Below are 23276 nucleotides of genomic sequence, written 5' to 3' on the forward strand. Positions count from 1 at the left end.
TTTAAGAGGAACATAAATTAGTTTATAAATACCTTTTTCATTTTAAACTATCCTAAAAATCAAATTATTAAAATAGTTTATTTAAATGAAATAAATATAATGAAGTATTTATGGTTATTGTTGAAATGTAGTAAAAGATTTATTATATTTCTAAATATAATAAGTAGATATATGAAAAATCATTAATTTTTATACAAAGTAAGTTTATTTAATTTGTGGCTATTTTATTGATCAAAACCATGAATTTAATTTAATAAATCTGATTACAAATCAAACATTATATTCTGTGGCTCTGGTTCTTATTTCAGATCATTAAATTAAAATAGAGTGTTTTTAAATATAAATTTAAGAAATTAGCAATTTATATAATACCCTAACTTTCTTATCTTTGGAAAAATAAGAATATCATAATTTAAGCATATTTTTCAATGCAAAAAATATTTTGATACATAAAGAAAATAGAGTCTAAAATTAAGCAGTAAAATTTAATCTCCAATATTTTGTTTTCTAAAAATTAGTATGATATGAATTATCAAATAAAAAATATTACTCACTAAATTAACCTCAATTATTGCAAAGTGTTACTATTTATTATATAATTTGAGTATATAGGTCAAATTTGTTTATTCTTATCAAAATTTTATTTTATAACTATTTACTAATTAAAATAGAATTTTATAGTTTATACTAAAATGAAACATTGATCAGATAAATTTTTTCTAATCATCTTTAAATTCTTGATTAATAATCTAAAAATACAATTATTTTATTATCTTTCAATTTTTTTAATTATATTTATCACCTCTAATTAAATTCATATTTTTAAATATTTGAGACTTAAAATTAAATAATTTAATTAATATATGCAGATGAATTTTATTACTAAAATTATATTTTTCTCTAAATAAAGTTACAGTTTATGATAAACAATAAAAAACTAGTTATATTTTTCTTACTGAATTAAAAATTAGTTTAGTTTTATAAAAAATTCACTTTCCAAATTGAAACTCGCCATACTTTATATACTTAGAAATCAATACTCAAAACAATAAACAACAAATAAAAAAAAATAAAAAAACTAAAACTTTAAAGTATGAATAAAAAATTCATCATTTTGAGTATTATCATGCTCATGCCTCTCTGTTTGGCTCAAGATATAAGTGTAGAAAAACTTCTTGCTTATAATAAATGGTCAAGCTAAAATCAAAGAGCCTATCTGAATGAAGATGAAAAACTGTATAGACAAATAGTTTTCTTTGAAAATTTGTAAAAAATTAAGGAGCATAACAGTAACCCTAATAACACCTATTCTATCCATTTAAACTAATTCTCAGATATGACTAGAGAAGAATTTGCAGAAAAAATTCTTATGAAATAGGATTTGATTAACGATTATATGAAGGGAATTGGTTAATAGGCTACTCACAATAATGCTAATAACGAAACTTAAATGAATTCATAAAACCATACTTTAGCTGCTTCTATAGATTGGAGAACAAAAGGTGCTGTAACATCGGTTAAGGATTAAGGTTAATGTGGTTCATGCTGGAGTTTCTCTGCAGCTGCCTTAATGGAGTCATTTAACTTCATTTAAAACAAAGCTTTAGTTAATTTTTCTGAGTAATAACTTGTTGATTGTGTGACCCCTGAAAATGGTTACCCCTCTTATGGATGTAAAGGAGGATGGCCTGCTACTTGTCTGGATTATGCCTCCAAAGTAGGTATCACAACACTAGACAAGTATCCCTATGTTGCAGTACAGAAAAATTGTACTGTGACAGGTACAAATAATGGCTTTAAGCTTAAAAAGTGGATTGTAATTCCTAACACTTCAAACGACTTAAAAAGTGCTTTAAATTTCTCTCCTGTTTCTGTTCTTGTTGATGCTACCAATTGGGATTATTATTCGTCTGGAATTTTCAACGGATGTAATTAAACTAATATTAATCTTAATCATGCTGTATTAGCTGTAGGCTATGACGAAAAAGATAACTGGATTGTTAAAAATTCTTGGAGCGCTGGTTGGGGTGAACATGGATATATTAGACTTGCTCCTAACAATACATGTGGTATCTTAAGCTCTAATATATAAGTTACTGCTTGAAAATTAGGATAAGCTATTATAATTAAAATTTATTAAAATATATTATTCGTATAAACAAAAATATTATATAAAATAAATAGTCTTTCAAATATTAAGATTTGTTTAATTTTAAAAAATAAAAACTTATTTATTTTAACATTAAATTAATATTAAAAAATAATAATTTATATTTAAAAATAGCTTGACAAAATAAGTTAAAGTAAATTGATTTTATAAAAAATTCAAATAAATTACTACAAAATTATTTAATATAAACTTATTAATTATAAATATACTGCATAGTTAATCAAAGCTTCTTTATATTAAGACCTCTTACTAAAATTTTCTGGACATACAAAAAATTTAAAAAAAAAATCTTGTAAAAAGGGCCACTAGACAGACTTCGCTTTTCCTATTATATTTAATTCCCAAATTAAAGCTAAAAATAAAATTATTAATAATAAATAATTTTCATAAAAACTTTCTGAAAGCACTCAAGAATAAGCTGTTAAAAATTAATTAATAAATTAATACTCTTCCTATTTAAAATATTTTTATATTATTTTTATAAATTAAATATCCATAAAATAGAATAAAATTTATTTTTTTAGTTTTTATTCTTAATTTAATTAATTTAAAAATCTTCTAAAAGAAATTCACTTTTTTTTATATAAAATTTAAAATAAAATCTTGAAAGATTTAACAGAAACATAAAATTAGTTACTAAATGCCATTTTAATTTTAAGCTATCCAAAAGATAAGATTATTAAAATAGCTAATTTAAATAAAATAGATATCATAAAATATTAATGGTTATTGCTAATATTTAATAAAAGATTTATTATATCTATAAATATAATAAGTAGAGATATGATAAATCATTAATTCTTTTACAAAGTTTATTTAATTTGTGGCTATTTTATTGATCAAGACCATGAATTTAATTTAATAAGTCTGATTACAAATCAAACATTATATTTCGTGGATTTGGTTCTTATTTTAAATCATTAAATTAAAGTAGAGTGTATTTATATATAAATTTAAGAAATTAGCAATTTAAAAAATACCCTAACTTCCTTATAAATAACAATATCATAATTTAAGCATATTTTTCCATGTAAAAAAATATTTTCATACATAAAGAAAATAGAGTCTAAAATTTAGCAGTAAAATTTAATCTCCAATATTTTGTTTTCTAAAAATTAGTATGATATAAATTATCAAATAAAAAATATTACTAACTAAATTAACTTCAATAATTGTAAAATGTTACTATTTATTATTATTTGAATATAGGTTAATTATTCTTATAAAAGTTTTATTTTATAACTATTTACTAATTAAAATAGAATTTTATAATTTATTCTAAAAAGAAGCATTGATCTGATAAATTTTATTGATCAAATTTTAAAGTTTTCTTGATTTATAATCTAAAAATACAATTATTTTATTATCTTTCAATTTTTTTAATTATATTTATCACCTCTAATTAAATTCATATTTTTAAATATTTGAGACTTAAAATTAAATAATTTAATTAATGTACGCAGATGAATTTTATTACTCAAATTATATTTTTCTTTTAATAAAATTATAGTTTAAGATAAACAATAAAAAACTAGTTATATTTTTCTTACTGAATTAAAAATTAGTTTAGGTTTATAAAAAATTCACTTTCCAAATTGAAACTTGCCATACTTTATATACTTAGAAATCAATACTCAAAACAATAAACAACAAATAAATTAAATACAAAAAAAAAAACTAAAACTTTAAAGTATGAATAAAAAATTTATCATTTTGAGCATTATCATGCTCATGCCTCTCTGTTTGACTCAAGATATAAGTGTAGAATAACTTCTTGCTCATAATAAATGGTCAAGCTAAAATCAAAGAGTCTATCTGAATGATGATGAAAAACTATATAGACAAACAGTTTTCTTTGACAATTTATAAAAAATTAAGGAGCATAACAGTAACCCTAATAAGACCTATTCTGTTCGTTTAAACTAATTCTCAGATATGACTAGAGAAGAATTTGTTGAAAAAATTCTTATGAAATAGGATTTGATTGACAATTATATGAAAGGAAATGGTTAATATAATAATGCTAATAACGAATCTTAAATGAATTCATAAAACCATACTTTAGCTGCTTCTATAGACTGGAGAAAAAAAGGTGCTGTAACATCGGTTAAGAATTAAGGTGGCTGTGGTTCATGCTGGGCTTTCTCTGCAGCTGGATTAATGGAGTCATTTAACTTCATTTAAAACAAAACTTTAATTGATCTTTCTGAGTAATAACTTGTTGATTGTGTGATCCCTGCCAATGGTTACCCCTCTCGTGGATGTGATGGAGGATGGCCTGCTAATTGTCTGGATTATGCCTCCAAAGTAGGTATCACTACATTTGATAAGTATCCCTATTATTCACATTAGTACAATTGCACTGTAAATGTAAAAGACACAAACAATGGATTTAAACTTAAAAAGTGGATTGTAATTCCTAACACTTCAAATGACTTAAAAAGTGCTTTGAATTTTTCTCCTGTTTCTGTTCGTATTGATGCTTCCTCTTGGGGTAATTATGATTCTGGAATTTTCAACGGATGTAATTAATCTCAAATTAGTCTTAATCATGCTGTATTAGCTATTGGCTATGACGAAAAAGATAACTGGATAGTTAAAAATTCTTGGGGCCCTGCTTGGGGTGAAAATGGATATATGAGACTTGCTCCTAACAACACATGCGGTATCTTAAGCTCTAATGTATAAATTACTGCTTGAAAAATTAGGATAAGCTATTATAAATAAAATTTATTAAAATATATTATTCGTATAAACAAAAATATTATATAAAATAAATAGTCTTTCAAATATTAAGATTCGATTAGCTTTAAAAATAAAAATTTATTTATATTAAAATCAAATTAATAAATATTAAAAATAATAACTTTTTTTTTAAAATAGCTTGACAAAATAAATTAAAGTAAATTGATTTTATAAAAAATTCAAATAAATTAGTACAAAATTATTTAACGTAAATTTATTAATTAAAAATATACTACATATTTAATCAAATCTTCTTTACATTAATTTATATTAAGACTTCTTACTAAAATTTTCTGATTGTTATACTTGTCATTTAATGTTGATATTTATAAGGGATATCTTAGATATGAGCGTTTATGGTATTCAATTTTTAATCTTCTTTGTTTTCTAAATTTTTCTATCATTTAGATTGGCTTTTTTTTATCTACCTTAAGTTTATTGTACTTTTTTATCGTAAATTAATAATTTTTTTTTTCTTTGTATTTAGGTAATTTAATTAGTAGTTGATATAGGATACTCAGACTGAATAAATAAAAAATATCATTTATTAAAAAAAGATTTTTTTTTATTGATAGCTCAAAAAAAAGTAGAAAATTTTGAAAGAAATAAATAAATAAATATGGATATTTTAGCAAATAATTCAAATAATATCATATAGAAATCTTCATTGTATGATTAATAACCATTTTTATAAAAGTGTTAATAGCATCCCGCATACCCTATCTAATTTATTTGTACTGATACAACACAATAATGCGTTTTTAAATGCATTTTTTGCATAGTTGAAAATTCAATTTAATCAAATAAACTTATTCTACTAAATGAAGCTATTGAAAATGATTAGAAAACAGTGTTTCCTAACTGGCCTATTTATGATGATCAAACCATCAGCCAAAAAATCAAAGAAATTTCTTTGAAACAGCCAAATCAGCTTGAGTTAAAAGAGTAAATTAAATCTTACTTCAAAGAATTATTATCAAAAGTAGTAATAAAAATAGAATAAATGTAGGATAAGATGCTTAAAAAAGCTGATACTATTTAGGATTTAAATGCAAGCATAATAGAACTTTATAATAATTTAAGCTAAAAATAATCTATCAAATAAGAAATAATGAATAATTAGACTAGTCCTGAATAGAAAAATGATAAACTTAAAGAAATAATTTCAAAAGTGAACTCTAATCTAGATTAAAATAAATAATTAATTCTAACTAAATTGAATTAAATAAAAGATTAATAAAATTCAATAAACTTGGAATAACCTTCTCTAATTAAAGATCACATATTAACTATATTAGAGAGAATTGATTTTGTTCCTTCTAGAGATCTAGACTAAATTCTTTAATAATAAAATCAGATCTTGAATGATCTAGAAAAATAAAGTGATAATGTTAGTAAAATAATTAGCCTAGTTAGTAATAAAATAAATAATTGTTCATAAAAATTTGTTAAAAATGTTTAATAATAACTAAATAAATGCTCTCACATACTGAATAAAGCTGATTTAGGGAATATGTACGAAAGTAAAGAATCTATTCCTCCAAACTTTAATAATTTAAATGAAAATCAATTAAAGGAGTTATTTAATGTTACCAAATAATATATAAAATATAACTAGAATTAATAATATAATTAATAAAAATCCTTTAATAAAGATTTTGTTATTTAATTAATAACTAAACATTTTAATTTCTATTGTCCTGAATTTTTAATTAATTTAGAAAAGGTTTTAAGTGGAATAAACTAATACCTAAACAGCTTCACTTACGATAAAGTTATTCTTAGTGACGAAGAAATATAAATCTTCAAGCCTACTAATTTTTGTCAAAGCAAACAAGCAAAAATAGGAATTAATAAATCATATTAACCATATTTTGAATTTCCATATGATTAAATTGGAAATATTATTTTTAAATAAATAATAGATAATAGCAAAGTTTATATTTTTAGATTTAAACTTAATAAAAACTTTTGCATTAGCGATGGTTATTTAAGAATTGGAATTATACCAAGTGATAAAGTAAGTAAAAATTTAATTAATCAAGATAATAAAAACGGTTATTATTCTTGGAATGATTCAAAGCATGAAGTTGTTAAAGGAGTTAGCTTAAATTAAAACGGAGAATCAAATTAATTTGAAGAATTAGAATTTAGATTTTGTCTTTCTAAATAATTATTTTATTTTTCAGATTATCCAAATTATAAAAACATAAATATGATTAATTAAAGCATAATTGACATAGATAATAAATATAATTTTGGAATATCATTTGAAAACATGGGAATGAATTTAAAATTAGAAAACACTTACTTTTTAATGGAAGATTTTCAAAGTATTGAATAAATTACTAAATTTTGATATTTAATAATTAATTATAAAAAATTATTTAATTGTTTGTGTTTTATTTTTATTATTTACGAGTAAATTTTCATTTGATTGCAATTAAATATTTTATACATTTTCAATTTTTTTTCATGATTAAGATCTGAAATTTCTATGAATTTTTCTGAAAAATAATCCAAGCATTAATTTAGTAAATTGAATTTAAATATTTTGACAAATTATTTGTTATTCTATTTAAATAAAGATCCAAAGCTGTGAATGCTTATTCAAGATAAGAAAGATTAAATTTTATAAAAAATTATCCTACTTTAATAAAAGTATAGAGATTGATTTATATCTTTATGCACAAATATTAATATAAATAAATTTTTTCATTTATTTTAAGAAAATAAAAGAAAAATATTAAGTAATTATTCATCCCAATTGCAATTTATTTAAGTAGAAACATTAAATTTTAAAATGATTATTTAAGCATAAAACAATATATTAAAGGCATTGTAAAAACGAAAATGTTTATTCCAGAACTCATTTAAATTAAAGAGATAAAATCCATTTTTATAATTAAACTCATAATTAACTTTAAAGTAGCTTAATAATTAGATTAAATATAATTAAATCAATATAGTATCAACATAATTAATGACTAAAAAACAAGAATACTAAGAATTAATAGCATCTAAAAAAAAGAAAGAAAAAGATAGATATGGCATATTTAAAATTAATGATATAGATGAGCTATTTGAGCTTAGCAGAAATCGCAGACTCAACCTTTCACTTAATGATTATGTTTCTATTTTCTTAAGAGTTACTGAGCTCAGATTAGATTCTACTTTAAAGTCTCTTTATGGACTTAGTGAAATTTAAAAAAAAATAGAAAAGGAGATTCAGAAAGCTGACGAGGAAGAACCATCCATTGGTAGATTGAGTTTATGCTTATCAAGATCTAAATTATGTGAAGTAAATTATTATTTATTTTTATCTACAAGAAAATTTTAAAAATATCAAACTAGTTGTTTTTTGATTTAAGAATAGAAAATTCATAGTTATATAAATGTCTAAAATATAAAATACTTATTTTTAGAAAACTATTAAAAGCAAATTATCAAACTATTATAAAATAATTGATATTATTTAATATTTATAATTTATTTGATCACAGCAACTGAAATTATTAAAAATAAAATATTATATTTAAAGGATATTAATTTTTGGATTATTCTCAGTGATCATATATTAGCTAATAGATTTGATTGTGATTATGATGAAGTGTATGCTGCCATGCTTGGCTTTAATGGAGTAAAATAATATTGTTAACATGAATGGTAAATTGAATTGATAGAGAAGGTATATATGAAATTAGAAATAGCTTTAATTCATCATTTGAAAATGCAGAAGTATAATATAAAATCACTCCGCTTAATTTGTGATGTGATGTTCTAAAATGGTAGATTTACACCAGATTTCTTAAAGGAAATAGAATATCTGCTTAATTATTAATTGATGGAGGCATCAAATAATTTTGGAAGTAATGAATCTTTAATGAGCAATTCTTAAATAAAAGAGGAAATATTATTCCCTTAGTATGGTGTGAAATACAATGATTAACTTTTGTAGCTTTTATCAAGTTTTGCTTATTTTTTCTCTAAATCAAATTTTGATTCTCTGCTTTTATTCAATTTTACTACTTTTTATGTTACAGAGTGTATTAAAAGACAACATATTTTTGAAAAGCTCATTCAAAAAAGGAAATTAGAATTAGAAACTTAAAAGGCTGAGGAGATTATGAGCAAATTAAATGAAGAAAACATTAAAACAGATGAATAATAGCAAAATAACTCCACTAAAAAAGATCAAAATCAAAAAGAAGAAATTTTAGAGGAGCTAATAAATCCTCTTTCACTAGATGGTTCTGGTTTAGCTAGTTTATTGTACTTTTGGGACTTTATGCTTATAAAGAATCCTTAATTAATCCTTCCAAATGAGATTAGGAGCTGGTTACTGATAGAAATTTAGCAAGAAGATAGAATTTATGATTTAGAAGATTTGAATATTTTATATAAAAATCTTGATTTGCTTCATTTCAGTGAAGTTGATAAAGCAAAGTTCTACTTTTTCCTTGAGAAAAAGCTCTTTGATGTAGATTCAAAAACATAATAAATTATGATAGAACATATTAAAGAATATCTTGAAATAAGAAGTGGGTTATCTTACGCATCTTAAGAAGAAGAAGAAGAATAATAATCATAATAAAATTCTTAAAATAAGGAATAAATATTAAAAGAAGCAGAAGAAGATTTAAGGTAAATAAGTAAACCTGTTTATAGCTTTTTAGACAACATTTGTTAAGAGCTTCTATTCACTTTTTCACCTTATAGTGTTTATTATTTTTTGCATCATATAGATTAGTATGAATAAATAAAATATTTCCCCAATTTCTTAAATAAACTACCTGAGTATGTTCTTTTAAATATTGAAAAATACGAATTTGATGAAATATGCTACTTTGTGTTGATGTGCTATTAAAACTAAGACATTTTGGATGAGATGAGCACCACTTCATTCTGGAGCAACATCTATCTAATAAAAGAGCATATTAAATCAATTGCTTTTTCTAGAGGTTTCAAGCTCGATCCTTCAAGTTATTTCTGCTAGCTTCTTCATAAAATAGATATGGCTGAGTTTTTCTAAGGTGGTGAGCAATGAATTTTTATATTTTTAGAATTAAAAAAAAATAAAATAATTAAATTTAAAAGTTTATTAAGTTAAGAATTATTCAATATTTTATCAAGTAAATTAATTATTAGTTATTTCAATTAAAAATATTTTAATATTATGTTAACTTCATTAAATTTACACTTTCAATATTAAAAAATGATTGAGAGTTTTCTAATTTTGTTAAGTTTTTCATTTATTTCAAAATAAATTTTTTAATCTTCATTTTTTCAAAAATTAATTTTTTAACTAAAATTATAAATAAATAAATACATGCATATTTATCTAATTTTACAAAATTATTTAAGTTATAAACAGATACATAGATATCTACTATATCAGTAAAATATAAAGAATTCAGCTCTATCCTAAGCTTAATAGTGATTAAAGATTTATAAACTAAAATTATAAATAAATACATGCATTTTTATCTAATTTTAAAAAAATAAACTAATTATCTTTAAAATTTAAATGTAAAAAATAAAAATGTTGAAATAAATTTTTAAATACCTTCATAATTTTATATAAAAAAATTAAATTTTAATGATTTAAAAGAATAAGTGTTTAGTTGGGTAAAATTATTAAAAAAAACTTTAATTTCTATAAATTTAGAATGACAATAGAAATAAATAATATATCAATCATAATATAGATCTATATGTTAATACTTTTGTTAAAATGTTAAATCATTTGAGATATGCTATTTATAAACCTTTAACATTAAGCATTCTCTTAGAATATCTAATTTATATTAGAAAAGAGATTTAATATTACTATTTTAAATATTCTTCGATATTTGTTAGAATTTTTATATGCACAAATGTGATTATTTATTTATTAAATTTAAAATTTCTTTTAAACTAACAAAATCTCTATTAATTATATTTTCTATGCTTTTATAGATGCCTTCATAGTCAAATGAGTGAATAATTAGATTGCAAGCATTAAAATATTCTTCTAGAGATTAGCTATAATTACTTATCATAAATTAGCTATAACCTATCCTTGCAAAAGAATATATTTTTTTAATTTTATAGTTATTATTTTCTATACATCTGTTATAATAACTAATAGCTTCAAAATACAATTCATTACTAAAATAATAATCTCCTAACATGTAATAATAATTCCCATTCTATGGACTAATCTCTATACATTTTAACAAATATTCTTTTGCAATATCGATATTATTTTCATTAAAAGCTATTTAAGCAAGTAGAACGTAATTTTCAGTAACTTATGGATCTAATTTTATACCTTCTAGTAAAATTTCATAAGCTTCTTTTGCTTTATCTTCTTTGTATTTGTAGCTAGCATATTTATAACAGCAGATAGCTTACCTAGGTTAAGCTTAAAATGCCCTTTCGTAATATTCTACTGATTTTTAGGTATCATTTATTGATTCATAGTAATAAGCCAAATTAAAAAGAACTTTATAACTATTTGGGCAGTATAACTCAGATTCTAAATAGAATTTTTAAGCAAGTTCTTTCTATTATTTATTTTGAGAATTATATGCCAATAAATAACAAATACTTGGATACTTTGGATTTATATTGTATAAAAGTAAGCCCCACTTATTAGATTCGTCTATTTTATCTTCACTGTAATAACACCATGCTAAAATGCTTATAATATCTTATCTATACTCTTCTAATAACTAATAAGCTACTTCTAGGTCATTTCCATCAAACTAATCCATTTATTCTCTATGGAACTTAATAAATTTATAAATTCCTTTTCCTAACAAATAAAATCCTTCCTCATATGATTCTTGTTTTTAATGTTATTCTTTATATTCCTCACATATTTTCAAAAGATCTTCATTTTGTATTTCAGATTATGTGGTATCCATATAAAATACTTAATATTGATTAAAAGCCATCGTCAAAACATCAATAGAATCAATTTTATTTCCTTTAATATTTACCCTTTCTACAGTTATTTTTTAAAAGCATTCATTTGCTTGTTTATAGAATCCAAGTTCAAATAAGCTTATCATTTTATAAAATTAAAGAGTTTAACAGCAGAGAAAGCTTCTATCTGAAAGATAAGAATCAACTCTTTCGATGCATAATTCTAATTGATGATTTAAATAAATTTCCCTAACTTATTTTATGACATCTTACTCTTCGCTATTTAATTAACCTATACTTAAATTCATAATAATCCTAAAAGCAAATAATGCTTATTATTGATTAAACTAAAAGTTTCTGACTATTTGTTTATTTTGAATTACAATATAAATAAAAAATATAAATCGAATCTTACTAATAAGTTTAATATAATTATTATGTAAATTATAAAAAGTATTAATTATGCAATAAAAATATTAACAAAATTTTTACTAAACTGGTGATCGAATTATAGAAGCATAAATAAAAAAGTTGAAAGATTTTAGTTTAAATAAATATTAAGAAAACAAAATCTAATTGGTAAATTGTGTATAAGTATAAACTGTGAAGGTTTGAATATTATTTAGAAAAATAAAAAGTGACCTGTAGCCTGTTTATAAAATATTCTATAAAACGGTTTCTATACCAAACCATTTTTACCTAATACTAACTATAATAATTAATTTAAATTTAATTTCAATGTAATTTATTTGTTTGACACACGAATTTTTTAAAAATACAAAGGATATTCCTTTGTGGGACAAATAAAAAGTTTTTCATTTTAAATTTTTATTAAAATTATAGTGGATTACACTTACTGCCCAAAAATGATAGATATATCAAAGCATTTTACTACCCCCTTATATTTATTTTTGAAGGAAATAGTTTATTTATAAAGAGTCTTTAATAACTAAAAAAAAAATAATTTCAACCCTAGAAATTATGAATAATTGGAAAATGTTCTTTCTCTAAATTATCTTAAATTGAATATTTTAAATCAATAATAATTAAAATATTATATCAAAAAACTATATTAATTAATCTTTAGTTTGTTATTGTAACATAATAAATGTAGAAGTAAAATATTTAAAATAAAACAAAAATTCATTAAATATTAAGCTTTTGAAAAATGCTTAAATATATTTTCATTTATTTAAAAATTTATTTAAAATGATATTTTTTTGAGATTCATCAATATGTCCATTAGTAGTAGCCCAATTTAATACTTCTAAGATTTATGCATCAAACTGCAATGATTATTGGTGTCTGTGAGTCATCATAACAGCTTGATCTTTTAGAGTAATTTTAAATTTAACAGGAGTCTTCAACTCGAATGGCTCACCATCAATTTAAAAGGCCTATTTGTAATCATCCTATTTGACAATTAACTCTACTTCTGAACCTTATGCAATCTAGATTGGCTTGTCAATATTTGTTTGAACTTTTCCAAGATGCAAAATAGATGTAATGCCAATAATCTCGATAACTCCATCCATTAAACTTTGTTTTTTAAACTAGCTAGATTCTGAATACCATAGATTAGTAGCTCCTCCAGCCCAGCTTGTAATATTTAGAAAAACTAAGTTTTATATACCTTCAGGAATATCAACATTTTTTCCATCAACTTTTATTTCGCATAACTATGAAAAATCTACTTTTCTACCTAATATCATATCAGCTGCTCCTATTTATGAGTAGATAAATTTATTTCCTACCCTGCTTACAAACAAGCCTGGCTATCTCTCACGTAATTTGTGGAAGCTTAAGCATGTTTTGGCATCAAGGCCAATAGAGAAATAGTTATACATTGTGATATTTTTTTATTTATAAAGACACTCTTAGTCACATGATATATCCCACCTATCTAGCAATATCTTTTGACCTTGTTAGTCGACCTTAATTTTTATAATTAGGATTTTAATTTTGAAAAAAATAGTTTAAATATGCTTAGATTTTACCTATTTTAAGTATGTCACAAGTCTGGAAGCGCCCTCAGAGCCTCCACCCCATCCAAGACACCTACCAAGATCGTTGCCTGTACCTAATGGCAGGACTGAAATTGGAGGATTTTTGTACTGCCATTCTTTAATTTCTCCACTTTTAATGTAATTAACTACACTAGCAACAGTTCCATCACCACCTCCCACTACTATACATAACTTCTATTAATGTCTGAAAATCTTTAATCTGTCTAATCCTTCATCTATTAAATCTATTACTTGAATAGGATTAAGTAGTTTGTAAAACTTCTTCAAGTAATCCATTCCAAGCTGACCTCCTGATTTTTTGTTAATAACTACAATGATAGGTCTTTTATTTTCATTTACATTTAAAATCCATTTATCTTCTCCTTATCTTAGGTATTCAGTATCTGTCTCAGTATCTTCACTACTATCATTTATCTTCTTCTTCTAAGACTAGAAATTCTATTCATTTTAAAATTAATCAATAAAAAATCAAATCTGAAATACTAAATAAATTAAAACGTTAATATTTATTTATTATTTTCTCTAATAAAATTATATGGTCTGAATTATAAAATAATCAATTTTACAGAGATGAGCTTCTAAGAGAAAGATTACTTGACTTTATTTTAATTCTTCTTGAAGTATTTTAATTAAACTGCCTTCTATTATTTGCGGTATTTTATCTCTGTTGGCTAGATGATTACATCATAAAGTTCTCCAAAGTGGCAATCTTAAAGTATGAAAGTTTGCATACAAGAATGATGAACAGCTCTCCTACACCACATACAGGTAGAACTAAGTCCTCCAATTATGTTCTAACACTTAATTTAGCAGATAAAACAGTAATCTGTGCTATCTACCTATTCAAGCCATTAATGTTAATCTCTTATTTCTGAGGTAGTTACTTTTTTGCAATGAATTTTCTTTTTGTATTTACAAGTTTAATGGACAATCATTCCACATTTTATACATTCTTGTCCATTAATGCTCCAAAATCCAGCTATAAGCTAATTACAAACATTACAAAAATAAATTCCCTTTGTTTTAATACTTTCAAATTAATGCTTAGCAGCAGTAAATTCATCTGGATTAAAAACCTTCGTTTTCTTTCTTCTTTAAAAAAGGATCGCATATGTCACACTGACTATGAATATTAATGCTGTAATTACTGCTGGTGTCCAAAAGTAAATCGGAAGATTTAAAATAAAATCTAATAAAAAGCTAAACATTGTTATGAGTAGGTTTTTATTTTTCTAAAGTTTACTTTTTTTGTCTTTTATGTATTATAAAAAGTTAAATTATTTATATTCTAATTAATTAATAAGGAATATTTAATTATTCTAAATACACCGAATAAAAATCTGTCTATGTTTAATCTTTGTTATTAATGAAAAAGAATAATAGAATTGATTTGTATCTTTCTCAAACATATAATTCCAAAATTTAAACAAAGGAGCCTCAGGAATATCATCAGAAATTTGTTTAATAAAATATCGATTCTTTAAAGATTTATCTACTTTATTTATTATCCTTATATATTCTTATGAACTTAAAACTTAAAATATATAGTAATTCATTCTAAATCTAAGGTTTTTCTATTTTAAACTTCAATTCTATTTTATTAGTTAGAAAACATATTTAATTATTAATCAAGCTAAAATATTTTTTGAATTGACTCAAAAATAATAATTAAAACAATTACTTTCTATTTACTCTAAACTTTCTTTCTGCTAATTAGATATTTCAGAAAAATAATTTTTTGAATGCTAAAAATTAACACAACTGTTGCTGCTTAGAAAAACATGATTGAATATTTTCATAATAATGTCTAAAGATAGTTTTATTAATTGCAAAACATAAAAAATTAATAATTTTGATTTTTAAAAAATGAATGAAAGTATTATTTAATATATGATTAATGACCTCAAATTTTTATTATTTAATTTAATTTAGTAATATTTTTTTTTTTATAATAAATTTTATCATGATAAATCCATCAGTAAAATCGATTTGTTCTCATTTAGGTAGCTAATTTGTTTAAGCTATATACAAGAGAATTTCCTTAATAAAGAAGTTTTACTCTAGAATTTTTTAAGAAAGATTTAATAAAAACAATATAGTAATTAACAGTTTCTTTAAAATAAATTTAATTAAGTGTTTTCATATATTTTTTATAATATAAAATAATATTAATAGTAATTATTTTTAAAATATAATTGACCAATTTATTTATTTTTTGTGCTCAATAAATTAATTTTTTTTCATCATCGTTTACATTTTATTATTGATTTAGTTTTTTATAAAGTATTTATTTTAAATTAATTAAGAAAATAAAATGATAAAATTTTCAAAAATAAGAATAAGAATTAAATTTCAAAAAGTATTTATGTTTTGAAATGTAATATTAAAATTTATTGTATCAAATATGATCTTTTAGTTTTAAATGAATATTTTTCTTTTCTGCTTTGCATATCGTTATAATTTTAATGATTCAATTAATTGGTTTGCTTGCTTGCTTGCTTGTTTTTATATTTCAAGGGAAGAAAAAAGATAGTACTTCAGATAAGATGAATTATATCGGAACATGCGATCTCGCTATATATTATTATGCGGATTTTATGTGATTCTTAGCGATAATACAAGCAGGTAAGTAGGGAGCTATGTGGGTAAATAGTGCTATATATCCTTGGCGGTAGATTCTTTTTCATAAATACCTAAAAATTAGTAAATTAATTAAGTAAAGAAAATTGGTAAAAAAAAAAGAAATACAAATTTACATTAAAAAAGAGAAAAAAATGAGTAACAATCCAATAAATAGAGTATATGACTTCGCTTCAAGAGATGATATTATTCCAATTAGTCGTAAAGACTTCGAAGAAACTTCTAGACCTATTTATAAGAGTTAACGTCTTATTCCATTTGAGTATTTAGACATGGATATTCTTAATGGTATGATAGACATGCCTGATTTTGGCTTTTTGCCTTTTCCTTTTATGTCTCAATATGTTATGAGAGGTGTAACAAATTTCAACTAACTCGATTATCTTGAAACTGAGTAATCATCTCAGAGTGGATAAATGACTGATTCTTATATTTAAAAGCGTGCTAAAGATAATGCGCAAAGTAATGGAAATAATGGCTTTTAAAATAAGAGCAACAGCTCTTCTCTTACAGAAATAAAGAATGATTCAGCAAATAAAAACAATATAAAATCTTAAAAACCTTCTTACAAGGATATTTAACACAATGAAAAGGACCTAGATCCATTTACTTTACTTAAGAAGAAGTATATGTCTAAAAAACTCCTTCGCTAGTAAATAATAGAACAAGATCAAGATATTGATTTGTCTTAATTAACTTATTACTAAAGAAAGAAAAACTTCATATAAAAAATGAAGGAAGAAGATATGCTCTTAGATTGGGATAGCATTAAAAAAGAGGAAAAACTTTATGAAATAAGCTATATTAGCGGAGCATCCCGCAAGAGAAAAGGCAAAAAAAGAGATTAAGATTAATAAAATAGCTAGTAAATTGAGAGCTCTACGGCCTTATAGCCTTAAATCTAACAAACTAATAATTAATCCTAAGCAAACAACAATATTAATGTCTACTAAAAAGAAGCTAAAAGCTATCGAAAAGTTCCAAGATCTTCTCGTTATGATTAATAAAACGAAAATAAGGTGATTAAACAACATACAATTATTACTTTTCACACATAGAATTTTTTTTTTCATATAAAAATGAAAAACTGATAATTTCAATTAAAAATGTTTTGCTATTAAATTTCTTTCTACTATTAAATAAATCATGAGCTCAATATTGTTTTTACAGCTTTATTTTTCTTATTTTATTGTTTGAATCTCTGTTGCAGCCAAAAAAGCAAACAAACAAGCAAGCAAGAAATTATAATTTATTTTTTACATTGCACTTATAAAGTTGCTAATTTAAGCTAGCAAAGTGATATAAAATATATCTTGCTTTGAAGTATTTATAAAATCCTATTATAGATGTAAAGGAAAAACACTAGGATAAAGTATAAAAAAATAATTTGGTATTAAGAGTTAGTTAATTAATTAATTAATCTTTAATTTGAGATAATCAAAAAGTAGAAATAGGCAAAAAAATGGCTAGAATAAATTACGTTAAAACATTAAAATAAAGTTTAAATATACATACTACTAATTTAATTAACTAAAAACGAATATATTCTTATTAAATTATGGTATTTAATAGATTGATGATGATAAAGTTGGACATGTTGTTTAAGAAAAAGATATTGTAAAAGATAAGTTATCTGAAAATGAAGAAGAAACTGCTATTGATTAAATGTAATTAAACTCAACATCATTAAAATGGATTATTTATTATTTTGAAATATCAAAGGGAAATTATTATGGAAGAAGTCTCACTTGAAGAGCTAGAAATGAGAAAGCAAGATTTCAAACACCAACAGTTTTTAAAAGAAAAATACCAAAATAAAAATTATATCTACATTTCAAGCAAAGCCTAAGCTTCAATTCCTTAAATAAGACCTATTGAAGATGGTAAATAAATAAATAATTATATAAAAAATCAAACAATAAATCAAATTCTTACTTAGAAAATAAAATTCTCTAGGTTGTTTTATTTATTTATTTTATTTTATTTAAAAATTATTTAAAATTATGTTTTTTACTAAAAAATTTTTGAATTTAGTTAGAAACTCATGGGTTTTAAAAGATCTTGATAGTTTACTAGCTTTCAAAAAATCACCTGAATGTAAATTAAAATTTATAAAAAAATGTTTATTTGAAACATTTATCTTTTTAAAACCTAAGATGATTCTCTAGAATTATACATGAACAAATTTTTTGGAGCAAGAACTCCATAGCAAGTTTTTGGTATCCTTAAATAAAATAATTTTAATCTTAAAAATGCAATTGATTATTGTAATATGAATTCTGCTTACTTAAAGGATTACTACTCATTTAAAGATCTAGAAGCTAAAAAGAAACTTAACAAAAGAAGAGCTGAAAAAAAATCTTATCTATGATTAAATTTTTTAATACTTTAAAAAAAAAGTAAAAGAATAAAAGAAATTAATTTGTTGTAATGAACCAATTATTAAAATTTTCTCATATAATCTAATTAATCTTTATAAAATTATGATTGATGGAACAAATATCAGTTTATTTAATTCAAACACCTAATCTAATAAAAAGTATAAAATCTTTTCTTAGCTCTACTAATATTTTCTATAATAAATATCAATTAAAAACAAAGTAAAGAATTATTAATTTCTGTAATCCTACCTATAAATAAATAAATAAGCAAATTAAAAAATCTTTAATATTAATTTAAAGTGTAAAAGTTTGATTTTGAATGTTTTTGTTAAATATAAAATGTTAATTAATATTTATTGTAAATTATTATTTAGTTCGTTTTTGTTGCTTTAGTATTTTCGTTTCTTTTAATAATATTATAAATACAGAAAATTAACTTCCTTTCATAAAATTTTTAATATTAATGTAAACATATTTATAATAGCAAAATTTTGTTTAATTTTAAATTGAAGCAAGTAATTATTTATTTATTATTTGTTTGTTTTATTGAATTTTTTGACATAAATAAATATAAATAATTTGAAAATAATGTTGTAGATAGAATAATTACTTTTAAATTCAAATAATTTATTTTTGCTAATTTTACCTCATTACATAAATTTTATAAGAGATTCAAAAAATATTAAAAATTTATTGAGGTTTTAAAAAAATTTTTTACATAAAAAATAGGATGGAAAAAACAGATGACAATGTCCAAACAAATTTATTTTTTAGTAAAAAAATGATTTTAATATTGAAATAACTCATTTTTAGACTATTATTTATTATTATTATTTTAATTTAACAATTTGATTTTAACTTTTTCTATTTTGTTAACTAAATAGCAATATTACTTATTTCCCTATCAATAACAGTAAATATTTTGTATACCCTTATTTCTAAGAAATGCATTAAGAGCATTTTTAGAGAAAGTGGATCGATATTAAATAATTAAATTGATGATTTTATGTCAAAAATATCCTTCATATATTTTATTTGTTTTGAGAATCTACAGTCAATATTTTAAAATAAAAACAAAATTTTTTAAAAAAATAAAATTTGTTTTTGTTTTATAATCTAATACGAATAAAATAATTTTATTTATTAGTTTAATTTGATTAGTTCTTTTTAAATAATCAAAATGATTTTGTAAATTATTTGTTTTTATAATTAAACAACAAAATCTAAATGATGATATGTTTATTTTTCAAATTTATTTATTGAATAATAAACTAATTTCTATCTTAAACACTTTTTTAAGTTTAATTATCATTATTTTAAGTTTTAATTTATGAGTTATATACAAACAGTAATTAAAATGGCTATGTAAGAAAATATAAAACAATTTTTAATTCTCCAACCATCTCATTTTAATTAATTTTATTTTTATAGAAGCCTTCTTTTATGAATTATTTTAGTAACCACAAATTTATTTTTTAAATTAAATTTCTTTAAAAATAACTTTTAAACTAAGATGAAATAAAGAAAAAAGTAAAATTCTAAAATTTTTTATTACTTTATAGTTTGCATAACAATAAAAATTGCAAATGAATACAGCAAATTTATTAAAAATTATATAATTTTAAATGATAATGATACTATAGGTTGATAAATAAAAATTTGTTAATTGTTTTAGGATATTAAAATTAATTTAAAATACTCACTTAGCATAAAATTGGTTGTCGAAATAGCTTGAGCCATCCTCTGAATGCGAATTAAACTCATTAGTTAATAGGGTTTGTATGTTATTCAAAGTATTTTAAGAAGTATTGTGAGCATTGTTATTAGTGTTTTTAATCTTCCTGCTAGAAATAAAATTTTTGATTTGGTCTATTTACTTAATTCTGGCATCTGTTTCATCAATCCAATATTTTTAAATTGAATGTAAATTGTGTATATATTAAACTCTCATAATCAAGATTGCTACATAAACATTACTTTTATCCAACTTGAAATGTATATTTTTAATATGGATTTTTTAATCAGTCAATTCACTTATTTAAAATGTTTATGGAGAAGAAAATTCTTTGTCACCTTAAAACAATTATACCTTAAACAAATCTTCATTATCATTTAAGTTTATTTAAAATGCCTAAAAGAATTTCAACTCATTATCAGGCATCTAAACGGTTGAATACTACTTAGATTAAACTAATATTTTGAAATTAAGATTTAAGCCTGAAGGAGTTGTTATCAAGGTTCCTTGCTAAATATCTATGATTATCTACTTAGGTTTTAAAAGGTTAATCTTTTCACATTAAAAGTTTTTTAATATATTTTAATGTTTCAGCTATTATTCTAATGGTGCAGAGGAACTTATTGTGTTTGATTTATTAATTAGGTCAAAGTTTTTCTTTTAGCTAGCATTATTTTCATTACTTGATTCTTCCTAGCTACTCTCACCATTCTTTATAGAGCCTAACTTTTCAGTCTGTCTCCTTTTTGCTACATTTAAAGGATTCTAATTTGTGTCAGTAAAAAGAAGGTTTTTCTAAAGCATTTCGCTTATTTGGCATTCGTCGTCAAAAGAATCCTCTGCTTTTTTATCTTTAGTTAGGTTTTTACTGTCATCAAAATTGCTTTTTCTGTTCGATTAGCGATTGTTTTGAAGATTCTCATTGAATTCAGTTGCGTTTGATTGGGCCTTAATGTTTTTAATAGGAGTACTTTGTTATTATAAATCATCAAATTTGTGACTATTTTAATCTATTGCACTTTACTTTGCACCATTTTAGTCATTTATGCTATGATATGCATTTGTTTTACTGCTTTAATTTGTACCTTAAAATGCTTAAATTCTTTCTGCTCTTTCAGCAGGGGTTATTGTCAGTGTTTTAACTTCAGCTTATGTAGCACCGCTTTTTTCGATGTCATGTTCGCTGTGTATTTCTGATATTTTTTATGGATAATTAAATTCCTTAACATATTTTGTATATCTACGGCGCTCTTCTTAAATTTGGTTTTTATAATTCTAAAATTTTATCCTTAACTAGTCTAAAATGGGCTCAGCATCTTCTCTAGTAAGTTTATTGTTAACATTCTCATTTATTATTTGACTCAAATTACTTTTAAGTTCTTCGTAGCGCTGCATTGTGTAAAAATAATTTTCATTTCTGTAATCAATATTGAAGTATGAATATCCTTTCGGAGTAGAGCCAGACAATTCATTGATATCTCCATAAGACTCATGATGAATCGAAGCGACTTCTGATTCAGGAGCTTATATTTGTTTCTTTTTACACAACGAAATAATGCATCCCATACCTAAAATTAAACTAATTAGTTGTTAATAAAGATAAGCTCAACAAAATTAAATATTTATCCGCAAAAATATAAAAATGTGATTATTAATTAATTAATAAACTAATTAGTATATTTAAAAGAAATATTCTGCTGAATAAGTTAAGCTTTATAATCAGCTTATATGATAAGGTAAAATCTATCAAATTAAATTAAAAAAAGCTGGTCAATCATTTTATCATTCATAGGTTTTTTAAATTTAATAAATTCCTCAAAAATTAAAAATTGTCAGATGAAGGTTACATTTATTAAAATATTTATTACTCTCTCAAAAAAAATATAAAACTTATCTTAATAATTCTTTGTTTTTTTATTTAAAATTAAGTAAAATTATTTAACTCAAATAAAAATAAATTTATAATAAAAAACTTAAAACTATTCTAAAATTCTTTCTAACAAATTTTGAGTTTCTTATTAGAAGTGTTTTTAAGATATTTTAAACTTAGATTAAAAAAAATAAAATTTTTCTCAAAAGAAAATTAATGCTAATGTGTTTTATTTATTTTATATAACATTGGGGTTGGGGTTGGGGTTGGGGTTGGGGTTGGGGTTGGGGTTGGGGTTGGGGTTGGGGTTCGGGTTGGGGTTGGGGTTGGGGTTGGGGTTGGGGTTGGGGTTGGGGTTGGGGTTGGGGTTGGGGTTGGGGTTGGGGTTGGGGTTGGGGTTGGGGTTGGGGTTGGGGTTGGGGTTGGGGTTGGGGTTGGGGTTGGGGTTGGGGTTGGGGTTGGGGTTGGGGTTGGGGTTGGGGTTGGGGTTGGGGTTGGGGTTGGGGTTGGGGTTGGGGTTGGGGTTGGGGTTGGGGTTGGGGTTGGGGTTGGGGTTGGGGTTGGGGTTGGGGTTGGGGTTGGGGTTGGGGTTGGGGTTGGGGTTGGGGTTGGGGTTGGGGTTGGGGTTGGGGTTGGGGTTGGGGTTGGGGTTGGGGTTGGGGTTGGGGTTGGGGTTTGGGTTTGGGTTTGGGTTTGGGGTTGGGGTTGGGGTTGGGGTTGGGGTTGGGGTTGGGGTTGGGGTTGGGGTTGGGGTTGGGGTTGGGATTGGGGTTGGGGTTGGGGTTGGGGTTGGGGT

The 23276-nt window shown here is 23.2% G+C and overlaps 8 protein-coding genes across 8 annotated transcripts; 5 read left to right on the forward strand and 3 right to left on the reverse strand. All coding sequences in view use genetic code 6, as the record gives it.

The window, feature by feature from the left end:
- Positions 1-1093: 1093 nt before the first annotated feature.
- Positions 1094-2104, forward strand: TTHERM_00881440 (papain family cysteine protease; the record flags this gene model as incomplete). The annotated part of the gene is made up of 1 exon (XM_001016098.3): positions 1094-2104. The coding sequence occupies one exon, from the start codon at positions 1094-1096 to the stop codon at positions 2102-2104; it is 1011 nt and encodes a 336-aa protein (XP_001016098.1).
- Positions 2105-3862: 1758 nt separating this feature from the next.
- On the forward strand, positions 3863-4870 carry TTHERM_00881450 (papain family cysteine protease; the record flags this gene model as incomplete). Its single annotated transcript, XM_001016099.3, has 1 exon — positions 3863-4870. The coding sequence occupies one exon, from the start codon at positions 3863-3865 to the stop codon at positions 4868-4870; it is 1008 nt and encodes a 335-aa protein (XP_001016099.1).
- Positions 4871-5534: 664 nt separating this feature from the next.
- On the forward strand, positions 5535-7274 carry TTHERM_000881459 (hypothetical protein; the record flags this gene model as incomplete). Its single annotated transcript, XM_012797647.1, has 1 exon — positions 5535-7274. The coding sequence occupies one exon, from the start codon at positions 5535-5537 to the stop codon at positions 7272-7274; it is 1740 nt and encodes a 579-aa protein (XP_012653101.1).
- Positions 7275-7637: 363 nt separating this feature from the next.
- Positions 7638-10147, forward strand: TTHERM_00881460 (hypothetical protein). The gene is made up of 2 exons (XM_001016100.2): positions 7638-8216; positions 8457-10147. Exons 1-2 carry the CDS (start codon positions 7719-7721, stop codon positions 9960-9962), a joined length of 2004 nt encoding a protein of 667 aa, XP_001016100.2. The 5' UTR covers positions 7638-7718; the 3' UTR covers positions 9963-10147.
- A 461-nt stretch (positions 10148-10608) lies between these two features.
- TTHERM_00881470 (tetratricopeptide repeat protein) lies at positions 10609-11973 on the reverse strand (the record flags this gene model as incomplete). Its single annotated transcript, XM_001016101.2, has 1 exon — positions 10609-11973. The coding sequence occupies one exon, from the start codon at positions 11971-11973 to the stop codon at positions 10609-10611; it is 1365 nt and encodes a 454-aa protein (XP_001016101.2).
- A 922-nt stretch (positions 11974-12895) lies between these two features.
- TTHERM_00881480 (diacylglycerol kinase) lies at positions 12896-15203 on the reverse strand. The gene is made up of 3 exons (XM_001016102.3): positions 14421-15203; positions 13825-14292; positions 12896-13761 (listed from the first exon to the last, which is right to left on the reverse strand). The coding sequence occupies exons 1-3, from the start codon at positions 15060-15062 to the stop codon at positions 13012-13014; spliced, it is 1860 nt and encodes a 619-aa protein (XP_001016102.1). The 5' UTR covers positions 15063-15203; the 3' UTR covers positions 12896-13011.
- A 1290-nt stretch (positions 15204-16493) lies between these two features.
- TTHERM_00881490 (hypothetical protein) lies at positions 16494-18865 on the forward strand (the record flags this gene model as incomplete). The annotated part of the gene is made up of 5 exons (XM_001016103.2): positions 16494-17513; positions 18067-18161; positions 18217-18377; positions 18529-18591; positions 18651-18865. 5 exons carry the CDS (start codon positions 16494-16496, stop codon positions 18863-18865), a joined length of 1554 nt encoding a protein of 517 aa, XP_001016103.2.
- A 1709-nt stretch (positions 18866-20574) lies between these two features.
- On the reverse strand, positions 20575-22176 carry TTHERM_00881500 (hypothetical protein; the record flags this gene model as incomplete). Its single annotated transcript, XM_001016104.1, has 1 exon — positions 20575-22176. One exon carries the CDS (start codon positions 22174-22176, stop codon positions 20575-20577), a length of 1602 nt encoding a protein of 533 aa, XP_001016104.1.
- Between the last annotated feature and the right edge of the window lie 1100 nt (positions 22177-23276).

Source organism: Tetrahymena thermophila (genome assembly GCF_000189635.1).
Source record: "Tetrahymena thermophila SB210 genomic scaffold scf_8254648, whole genome shotgun sequence".
NCBI lineage: Eukaryota > Ciliophora > Oligohymenophorea > Hymenostomatida > Tetrahymenidae > Tetrahymena > Tetrahymena thermophila.